This window comes from Stigmatopora argus, chromosome 11 (genome assembly GCF_051989625.1).
Source record: "Stigmatopora argus isolate UIUO_Sarg chromosome 11, RoL_Sarg_1.0, whole genome shotgun sequence".
Taxonomy (NCBI): Eukaryota; Metazoa; Chordata; class Actinopteri; order Syngnathiformes; family Syngnathidae; genus Stigmatopora; species Stigmatopora argus.
Window position 1 is genome coordinate 17,719,118 of NC_135397.1, and position 11,741 is coordinate 17,730,858.

Consider the following 11,741-nt stretch of genomic DNA (forward strand, 5'->3'; position numbering starts at 1 on the left):
ATTGAAATCCTGGACCCATAGCGGCACTCGAGGACCGGTTTGACCATCCACGATCTACCTTTTTTACCCCTAGGCCACAAACCAAGCTCAGCTGGCATGTATGTTGATATACTAAAGAAATGATCAAGTCAGAACTCTCTATTCTACCCACATCGTTAGTTAGGTTTATGTGGTTTTGGTGTTGTGTAAATGTTGTCTTGATTTCTCTGTGTAACTTGTGCTGATTGTCCATTGCTGTCACCTTCCCCTTATCTCTCAGCCTTTCTGTGTTGCCTTGTGTGCTCCACCTATTCTCAATGTCTCGTTAACCCATATACAGTAATCCCTTGAATATCGCTAATAATGTAGACCAGATATGACCGCGATAATCGAAAAACCGCGAAGTAGAATCACCCCTATCATTACCGTATTTACTCGCATAAAAGCCACCTGCGCATATATGCCGCACCCTTAAAATTGCCTTAAAATTGTTGAATTTTACAATTTCTCGCGAATAAGCCGCCCCCTGATTCCCAATTTTCACCTCCATATTCATGGTTTTAATAGGGAATACAAATGTGTTACTTTGAAGGGAAAATCTTAAGAAAAATCATCACACGTGGTATTTCTGAGTTACTGTATGAGTCAAAAGACATTAGTGTCTATATCATAAGTTAATATACCTGTCTTTGTAAACGCAAATGATCAAATTATTCAATTTGAAAAAAGAAATATCTTGATGAGAACCAATGTTTTCTAATTATAGAAATTACAATTTCCTTACCAGAAGTTTAAAATGTTGTGGGAGCCATATTGCTTCTAATGTTAAAACGTCTCAATTCTTTCGATGGTTCATATTACTCCAACAGTTGTCACTTTCGAACAAGAAATAAAACGAAAAAAAATCAAAGTGGAATTTTGTTTTATTTCAAAATCAAGGCTATTCGCATCTGGCCTGTTAGGGCACGTTTAACTAGGTTTAGACGGTAGCGCCCTAGTTAAGATGGCCGCGCCCTGACCTAGGTGAGCTGGCCGTGCCCCGAGCGAGGAGTGACGGGAACGTTTTATGCGAGATAGGTACGTTTTTTTTCTTGAATTTTATTCATAGACGTAAAAATAAATGTTGCTTAGCGTTTTTTCTGTCTATATTTTCTCTATTTTGAAATAAATGACGGTACTTGCCGCATTGTATTGCTCATGACGTCACAGCGCCATTGCGTCATGACGTCATTGTGTCATGGCGTCGTTAACTTGCAGCTTCGTGCATGTCGTGTTTTTATGCGCATATAAGCCACACGCTTGATTCAGTCATAATTTTTTCTTCCGACAAAAGCGGGTTGTATGAGTGTAAATACGGTACTCTATACTACGTTTTCGCTCCAATACAAAAATACAAGTAAAAAAGCACAATTATCATTAAAATAATTCATCAAATACTACAGTTATAAGCATATGAAAAGACATCAATGTATCAATATCTAAATATAATCTATATATATACAAATTCTCATCTCATCTCCTTTTCTGAACCGCTTTATCCTCACTAGGGTCGCTGAGGGTGCTGGAGCCTATCCCAGCTAACTGTGGGCCACAGGCGGGCGACACCCTGAATAGGTGGCCAGCCAATCGCAGGGCACAAGGAGACAAATAACCATTCACGCTCACACTCATACCTAGGGGCAATTTAGAGTGTCCATTCAGCCTACCATGCATGTCTTTGGAATGTGGGAAGAAATCAGAGGACCTTGAGAAAACTCACGCAGGCCCGTGGAGAACATGCAAACTCCACACAGGTGGACCGACCTGGATTTGAACCCAGGAGCCTAGAGCTGTGAGGCCGACGCGCTAACCATTCGCGCCGCCGGCCAATGTTCCCTCTAATTTTTTGTTTGTCTGGGCAGAAAGACAACCTCCCTGAGCACACCGAGTACCAGTGTGAGCAACATCATCATTGCTTGCTATGGGCACACACCAGTATCACACCTGCCATAACAGGTGCATGTCTACTACACAAATGATTTAGTAATAATAAAATGTAATGATTAATATCTATGAATTGGCGGCCCGGCGGATGAGTGGTTCGCGTGTCGGCCTCATAGCTCTGGGGTCCTGGGTTCAAATCCAGGTCGGTCCACCCTTGTTGAATTTGCATATTCTCCCTGGGCCTCCGTGGGTTTTCTCTGAGTACTCCGTTGTCCTCCCACATCCCAAAAAGATGCATTGTAGGCTGATTGGACACTCTAAAATTGCCCCTAGGTATGAGTCTGAGTGTGCATGGCTGTCCGTCTCCTTGTGCCCTGCGATTGGCTGGCCACCGATACAGGGTGTCCCCCGCCCCTGACTCCAGCACCCCCCACGAGTGATAAAGTGGATAAAGCGGTTCAGAAAATGAATGAAAAAATATCTATGAAGAAAACATCTTCATAATTGCCATTAGAATATGCACAAATCCGACTTAAATTTTACCTTATTTTACACCTGTCCTTCTCACTTCTCATTCTCGTTCAAATGACTTTTCTGCTGAACGTGTCACTTGAGATAGTCAAGTTTCCATTTATATGCAATATTTTTCCATGATTTTGCTTTGATTTATTTAATAAGGGATAACACATATTAATGAACATATATATGTAAGACTGTAGCCGAGGGCTAATTTTGCAGGACGTTTAAAAGGCATTTTCAATGGTGATTCAAAATCCACACAATGCAGGAAGATGCTTGGCGTAATCTCTGTGCACGATGCAAAATGTATATAATGTAATCCGAAGAGGTTTGTACAGTGGTACCTCGACATACGAGTGCCCCGACATACAAGCAATTTGAGATAAGAGTAAAATTTCGGGCAAATATTGATCTTGAGATACGAGACAATTTTGATATAGGAGCATACAGCGGACGCGAGGCTGCTCATAAGAACATCAAGGGCATTGTCTTTCTGGTCGCAACTCCCTCGTGTAATGTCTCTCTGGTCGCAATTCCCTTGTGTAATGTCTCTGGTCGCAACTCCCTCGTGTAATGTCTCTCTGGTCGCAACTCCCTCGTGTAATGTCTCTCTGGTCGCAACTCCCTCGTGTAATGTCTCTACGAGCACTACTTTTTTATTCTACGTTTCTTTTCCCGTTTGTCAGTGCGAATGGCGTAGATACTACTTCTCGTTGGCAAGTGGTCGTGCGTTATCCTATTGTGAGGACATGTGTGCATCATTTTCGGAATATTTTGAAGGGAATACAAAAGCAAACATCTAGGTTGCATCTGACAGTCAGGGTGGAGGCGGGGCAAATAGAGCCAACCCAAATTTAAAACTAAATTAGAATAAAGTTTAGTGTAAGGTTAGATTAAATTTATTATTTGAGTGTCTGCATCGTAATCCAAGTTTATTTAAATTTGTTCATGTTATGTTACGAGCGTGTTGCCGTGCAAAAAGTCAACAAGTTAACAAGGTGGAGGTGGGGTACTGGTATGGGCTGGTGTCATCAAAGATGAGCTTGTGGGGCCTTTTTTCAGTTGAGGATGTAGTCAAGCTCAACTCCTAGTCCTATTGCCACTTTCTGGAAGACGCTTTCTTCAAGCAGTGGCACAGGAAGAAGTCTGCATCCCCCCCCAAAAAAAACATGATTTTCATGCAGGACAATGCTCCATCATACACATCCAAAGACTCCACAGCGTCGCTGCCAAGAAAAGGCCGAAAAGAAAAAAAAATAATGGCATGGCTTCCTTGTTCACCTGATCTGAACCCAATACAGAACCTGTGGTCTCTCATCAAATGTGAGATTTACAAGGAGGGAAGAGGACCCTGCTGAGGGTGTAGAGCTGATCCACTGTTCAGTGGGCAGGATGAAAACCACAAAGCTCCTCCTGAATCCGAGATTCGACCTCCCGGCGGCCCCTCCTCTCCAAAACCCCAGAATAGACCTTTCCGGGGAGGCTGAGGAGTGAGATTCCCCGATAATTGGAACACACCCTCCAGTCCCCTTTTTTGAAAAGGGGAACCACCACCCCGGTCTGCCAAACCAGAGGCACTGTCCCCGATGTCCACACAATGTAGCAGAGGTGTGTCAACCAAGAGAGGCCCAAAACATCCAGAGCCTTAGAAATTCCGGGCGAATCTCATCCACCCTCGAGCCTTCAAGCGAACCAGGACGGGACGGCCGGCGAGCCTTCAAGCGAATCAGGACGGGGCGGCCGGCGAGCCTTCAAGCGACCCAGGACGGGGCGGCCGGCGAGCCTTCAAGCGACCCAGGACGGGGCGGCCGGCGAGCCTTCAAGCGAACCAGGACGGGGCGGCCGGCGAGCCTTCAAGCGAACCAGGACGGGGCGGCCGGCGAGCCTTCAAGCGAACCAGGACGGGGCGGCCGGCGAGCCTTCAAGCGAACCAGGACGGGGCGGCCGGCGAGCCTTCAAGCGAACCAGGACGGGGCGGCCGGCGAGCCTTCAAGCGAACCAGGACGGGGCGGCCGGCGAGCCTTCAAGCGAACCAGGACGGGGCGGCCGGCGAGCCTTCAAGCGAACCAGGACGGGGCGGCCGGCGAGCCTTCAAGCGAACCAGGACGGGGCGGCCGGCGAGCCTTCAAGCAAACCAGGACGGGGCGGCCGGCGAGCCTTCAAGCGAACCAGGACGGGGCGGGCGGCGAGCCTTCAAGCGAACCAGGACGGGGCGGGCGGCGAGCCTTCAGGCGAACCAGGACGGGGCGGCCGGCGAGCCTTCAAGCGAACCAGGACGGGGCGGGCGGCGAGCCTTCAAGCGAACCAGGACGGGGCGGGCGGCGAGCCTTCAAGCGAACCAGGACGGGGCGGGCGGCGAGCCTTCAAGCGAACCAGGACGGGGCGGGCGGCGAGCCTTCAAGCGAACCAGGACGGGGCGGGCGGCGAGCCTTCAAGCGAACCAGGACGGGGCGAGCGGCGAGCCTTCAAGCGAACCAGGACGGGGCGGCCGGCGAGCCTTCAAGCGAACCAGGACGAGGCGGGCGGCGAGCCTTCAAGCGAACCAGGACGGGGCGGGTGGCGAGCCTTCAAGCGAACCAGGACGGGGCGGCCTGGCGTAGTCCCCTTTCAGGAGTTTCAATTCCCACCTCCGACAGTTTCTCTCATGTCCGGGAAGAGCCAGGGGATATTGAGTCCTAGTGGACCATGTTCCGCGCTTGGATTGCTGAGGCGGCAAACCCGACTGCGGCCGGAAGGTGGTCAGTGCCTGCCGTGGCGGCAATCATAGTTGTGTGAGGATTGTGGAACGAATTGGAGAATTCACATATAAAGTACACCTCTAGTTACGAAATTTTCAAGTTACGAAAAAAGTCTTGGAACCAATTAATTTCGTAAGTAGAGGTATGACTGTACATTCATTTGCATACATATTTTATACAAAATTTGTATAGCTTTATCAATTTTAAAAGATTTCAATGGTAGTATTAAAGATGCTTCCATTAAAAATAAATCCAACTTACAAAACCAATTCTGGAACCAATTAATTTCGTAAGTTGAGGTACCACTATGTTCATTAATTCATCATCTGTACTGCTCATCCTGGAATTGATCCTAGCTGACTTTGGGCGAAAGGCTGAGGTCGCCAGTCAGAAGTAGGGAATATACAGAGAAAGATAACCATTCACATTCAGAATTATACCACCACAGAGCGAGCAGGAATCGATCCAATGCATGCCCACACTAAGTCAGGGCAGTGAACCGCTACACTAATAGGTTTTTCTATATTTAATTCCCAGAAATTCAAATGAATCAGTGAAAATTTGGGAATAGTCCTGGGATTTAATTCATAAATGAAACCATTATGATAAATATTATTAAAAAAACATTCACTGAAATTAAAGAGTAATGCCGTGGCACCAAGCTTTCAAGAATTACAATCGCAGGATGATCAAAACCAAAAGCAGAAATCCTTGCAAAAACCTTCGGTCATTTTCAATAAATTTTGGCCATGGTTGTCCATGTTAAGCATTTCTAACGCTGGATAGTGACACACAAATTTTAATATTTTACGAATACCAAGGGTCAGTTTTACCTTTGTTGTTTAAATAGAGTTCCTGTGGGTCAGAAGATTCTTTGCTTGCTCTCACGTTCCTGATACATTTAATCTTGAGGCAAAGCTGAATTGTGTCTATATCTGAAACTTCCTCCTCTGCAGAATCCTTATCCTTATCTGCAAATACAAATTTTTAATAATACAGTAAACATTGAACATTTCTTTCCACTAAACAACACAGAAGTTTGCAGAATATTAGATTTAATTTATTCATTCATTACTCAAAAAAAGAATTAAGACTTCTTCCAAGGTTGTCAGAAGGCAAGCATGTATAATGGAGAACCGGTCAAGCACTAATTAATATTTTATGGAACTCAAGTACTGGGTGTTATGAGCTTCATTACGGGTGTCTGTTGTTCGAAACATGAATAGAAAGTCAAAACCTACTTACTTTATCACCCTTCAGATTAAGGCTTCTTAAGGAAATAATACCATATGCAAAGGCATATTTCATGGTGAAGGAATTTGGCAGTCCAAAATTTTATTGTCTTTGTGTTGGCTATGGCTAAATCTCGATCAAAGGTTGAGGTTGAAGATGTCAAATGTAGTGGTGCACTAAAACTAGTGCTATCGGCATGGGGCCACATATGGCACTGAAATGCAGGCATGAGTGAGTAATAATTAATCATGTGACAATATCGCACAAAGTTTACACTTTGAGATTTAGTTCTTAACAACCAATTGTCCTACAACAGATAGCTGCCAGTTACAACCATTGCTTTAAAAAAATAGCAGCGCAATCGTCCTTCAATGGCTGCCAATCAAGTTCGCTATCGATGGGCTGTTTGCTGTTGTACTCGCAATTCCCTCTTTGTAATATTTCTGGTCGCAACTCTCTCATAGGCGCCGTTCAAAGCGGTTGCCGCCAGAGCTATTACAACGAGGGAGTTGCGAGCCGGTCCCCCTGATGTTCTTATGAGCAGCGGAGCGATCGCTAATATGTACTACAAGACTATTTCTCGTTGGCAAGTGGTCGTGGATTATCCGATTGTGAGGACATTTGTGTGCATCATTTTCAGAATATTTTGAAGGGAATAGTACAACAGCAAACAGCCCATTGATAGCGAACGTGAGGGTGGAGTGTTTGTTCCGTTTACGAGTGCGTTGTGTGGAGAAAAAAAAACGAAGCCCTCCGCCCCTTTTGTGCCCCTCTCCCCACGGCGAAATCCGCCCAATTTTAGTTAGATTAAACACATTTTATTTCTATTAAACCACTAGTTATGTGTTACTTTGTTAATAGATGGGGAATTAGAAGAAATAAAACATTTTTTCCAATCCAATATCCTGTTTTTGGTGTTTTTTCAGAGGGCTGGAACGAATAAATTTTTTCCCCATTCATTTCAATGGGAAACGTCCGCTAGAGTTACGAGAACCTCGTCATACGATCTCAGTCTCGGAACGGATAACGATCGTATGTCGAGGTACCACTGTATATGTGTATGTGTGTACGTGTGTGTACGTGTGTCCGTGTGTGTGTCCGTGTGTGTGTCCGTGTGTGTGTCCGTGTGTGTGACCGTGTGTGTGACCGTGTGTGTGTCCGTGTGTGTGTCCGTGTGTGTGTCCGTGTGTGTGTCCGTGTGTGTGTACGTGTGGTGTGCGTGGGTGTGTACGTGTGTGTGTACGTGTGTGTACGTGTGTGTATGTGTATGCGTGTGTATGTGTATGCGCGTATGCGCGTGTGTATGCGCGTGTGTATGCGCGTGTGTATGCGCGTGTGTGTGTGTGTATGTGTGTGTATGTGTGTGTATGTGTGTGTGTTTTGTGTGGATGTGTTTTTTTGCATATCTTTCGTGTATAACAATATTTACGAGCACCGGATGAGTTATTCAGACCAGGAAACGCACAACGCGCATGCGCGGGGAAAAGAGGGCTTTCTGGGTAATGAAGTATACTAGTGCACACAACGCCGACAGGCAATGGCACTCAGAATAAAACTTTACCCACAACCAATACGTGGGTAAACTCAGCTGCTGCATTTCCTGTTATTTTTATCTAATACGAGGAGTATTATATTACATCTCGTTGGCTGCTCATAAGAACATCAGGGGCACTGGCTCACAACGGCATCCCCGGTAGCAACTCTATCATAGGCGCCGTTCGATGGGATGCGAACACAGATGCTACAAGCTAAAAGGAGCCGCTAGCCAGCGCCCCCGAAGCTCCCATGAGCAGCAGAGCGATCGCTGATAAAAGACTGCTGCTCGTTGGCAAGTGGTCGTGCATTATCCGATTGTGAGGACATTTGTGTGCATCATTTTCGGAATATTTTGAAGGGAATAGTACGACAGCAAACAGCCCATCGATAGCGAACGTGAGGGGGGAGTGTTTGTTCAGTTTACGAGTGCGTTGTGTGGGGAAAAAAAAAAACCCGAAAGCCCCCGCCCCTTTTGTGCCCCTCTCCCCTCGGCGAAATCCGCCCAATTTTAGTTAGATTAAACACTTTATTTCTATTTAACCACTAGTTATGTGTTACTTTGTTAATATATGGCGAATTATTGGATTGGATTGGATAACTTTGTTCATCCCGTATTCGGGAAATTTTGTTGTCACAGTAGCAAGAGGGTGAGGATGCAGGAATAGGAAAGGCATTTTAGACATAAATAGATAGGTAAAAGTAAGTTAATAAATAAATACATGAATAAATATATAAATAAATAAGTGTGTTGCTTAGCACATATATACATACATACACATAAATATACATGCATGCATGCATACGGTAGGTCTCAACACAGCCATTTTTTTGTTAAAGAGCCTGACAGCTGATGGGAGGAAGGATCTGCGGAAGCGCTCCTTCCTGCAATGAGGGTGCCGCAGTCTATTGCTAAAGGAGCTTCGGAGGGAGTCCACAGACTCATGCAGGGGGTGGGAGGTGCTGTCCATGATGGACATCATCCTGGTCAGCATTCTCCGCTCTCCCACTTCCTCCACAGAGTCCAGAGGACAGCCCAGAACTGAGCTGGCCCTCCTGACCAGCTTATTCAGCCTGTTCCTGTCCCTCTCCGTGCTCCCGCATCCCCAACAGAGCACTGCATAAAACACTGTAGATGACACCACAGTGTCGTAGAAAGTCCTCAGCAGTATCCTGCACACTCCAAAGGAACGTAGACTCCTCAGTAGGTAGAGGCGGCTCTGGCCCCTTTTGTACAGGGCATCTTTGTGGACCAATCTAGTTTGTTGTTGAGGTGAACACCCAGGTACTTAAAATTCTCCACGATTTCAATGTCTGTAGCCTGGATGTTCACCCGAGTGCTGCAAGCTACCACATCAGACATACAGTCCTGGAGTCTCACATATTGTGGTCTGTCAGTGAGGAAGTCGATGATCCATGCGGCTAGGTGGTTACTTACTCCAGCCTCTTCCAGTTTCCCTCTCAGTAGGACCGGCTGAATGGTGTTGAACGCACTAGAGAGGTCAAAAAACATCATTCTCAGCGTGCTTCCCGTGTTCTCCAGGTGTGAAAGAGACCTGTGCATCAGGTAGGTGGTGGCATCTTCCACACCAATACCTGGACGATAGGCGAACTGCAGAGGGTCCAGCTCTGCATTCATCAGGGGGATGAGGTGATTGAGGATGATTCTCTCCAATGTCTTGATCAGGTGAGAGGTTAATGCTACCGGCCTGAAGTGGTTTGGCTCCCTGGGGTACGCAGTCTTAGGAACTGGGACCACACAGGAAGTTTTCCACAAGGTGGGGACCTTCTGCAGACTGAGGCTGAGGTGGAAAATATGCAGAATCACTATACCAAGCTGATCCGCACACTCTCTCAGTAGTCTGGAGCTGAGGCCGTCTGGACCGGTAGCCTTCCTTGCCTCGATCTTCTTTAGCTGTTTTATCACCTGATCGACAGTAATGCAGAGACCGGTGGAAGAGGGGGAGGAAGAGGAGGAGGAGAACGAGGGGGGAGCGTTACTTCTGGTCTGGGGGGTCAGGGGAGTGGGGGCAGGACTGAATCTGTTAAAGAACTGATTCAGTTCATTGGCCAACTCCCTGCCGCCAGACTCCGGGTCTCTCTTGCTGTTGCCTCCATGGCCCGAAATGGTCCTCAAGCTCCTCCAGACCTCTTTGGTGTTGCCTCTCTGGAGTTGGTTCTCTAGCTTCCTCCTGTAGATGGTCTTTCCCTTCCTTATCTCTCTCTTCAGCTCCTTCTGGACCATTTTCAGGCTCTCTTTCTCCCCAGACCTAAAAGCCCTCTTCTTCTTGTTCAGGAGGGCCCTTAGATCCCTGGTGACCCACGGCTTATTGTTGGAGAAACAACGGACCTTCTTGGAGGGTACAATGTTCTCAACACAGAAGTTAATATAATCTGTGATGCAGTGGGTCAAGCTGTCAATGTCATTAGCATGTGAATTGCACAGCACCTCCCAGTCAGTGGTCTCAAAACAGTCCCTCAGTACCATGCTGGTCTCCTCGGTCCATCTTTGTATGATCCTCGTGGTAGGTTTTATTTTCCTCACCATAGGGATGTAGGTGGGGATCAGATGGACCAGGTTGTGGTCTGAGCAGCCCAGTGGGGGGAGGGGGACTGAGCTGTATGCCTCCTTTGTGTTGGCATACAGCAGGTCCAGAGTTTTTTGTTCCCTGGTGTGGCACTTCACATACTGAGTGAAGGTGGGGAGAGTAGAAGCCAAGGGAGCATGGTTAAAATCACCAGAGATAAGAAGCCAGAGATAAGAAGGAGAGACTGGGGGTGTGACGTTTGCAGCCGGGACACAGTGGCGTGAAGCAGCTCGCGGGCAACTGCGGCATCGGCCGAGGGACGTATATACGCAGTTATTACGATAACGTGCGAGAACTCCCGGGTGATGTAAAAAGGCCTGAAGCTAACAGCTACTAGCTTGATATCTTGAGTGCAGAGTTGCTCCATCACAGTAATATGCCCGGGGCTGCACCATCTACTATTAATAAAAACAGCTAGTCCCCCACCTTTCTTCCTACCGCTCTCCTCAGCATCCCTGTCCGCCCTCACCAGCTGAAAGCCATCCAAGGAGACGAGAGAGTCCGGAATTAGTTCATTCAGCCAGGTCTCCGTGAAGCACATAATGCAGATATTCCGATATTGTCGTTGTTGTTTGGTCAGCGCCGTTAGATCTTCCATCTTATTGGGGAGAGATCTTACGTTCCCCATAATAATAGATGGAATGCTGGGTCTGAAGCGTCGCTTTCTCTCCTGACATTTTCGTCCAGCTCTGCATCCTCTTCTCTTCCTCTTTAACTCCGCGGGGAGGTCCAGGTCCAGGTCCAGGGGAATCCAGGTGTTGCGTAGCGCTAACAGCTGATCCTTTGTGTAAAACAGCGGAGGCATGGCTGAGTGGGTCAAAATATAATGTCCAGAATTCGCAAAGATAAACTAAACTAATAGCTCAAAGACTGCCTCTCGCACAACTTGAGTCTTGGAGTAGAGTCTTGAAAGTAAAGTTTTAGAACATTAAAGTTTGGAATACAATATATAAAGCAAAGTAACAAGTAAAATCCTAAGAGACAATAAAACGTAAAAATAAAGGATAAAAAAGCTCTAAAAAAGCCCTAAAAACAGAGAATACGAGTGAGGGTATAGGGAGCCACTGCAACTAGCAGCCGCTTTGAACGGCGCCTATGATGAAAAAAGATAAGAAATAAAACATTTTTTTCAATCCAATATCCTGTTTTTGGTGTTTTTTTCAGAGAGTTGGAACGAATTAATTTGTTTCCCATTCATTTCAATGGGAAACTTCCGCTCGAGTTACGA

General features: G+C 46.5%; 1 protein-coding gene across 2 annotated transcripts in view; it reads right to left on the minus strand.

Annotated features, from left to right (window-relative positions):
• The window catches only part of polr1c (RNA polymerase I and III subunit C), a 91,182-nt gene that overhangs the window by 25,555 nt on the left and 53,886 nt on the right, over nt 1-11,741 (minus strand). For both annotated transcript variants that reach the window (XM_077612959.1, XM_077612961.1), the window contains one exon: nt 5,993-6,130. In XM_077612959.1, the coding sequence (XP_077469085.1) occupies nt 5,993-6,130 (138 nt within the window). The remainder of the gene's footprint in view (nt 1-5,992; nt 6,131-11,741) is intronic.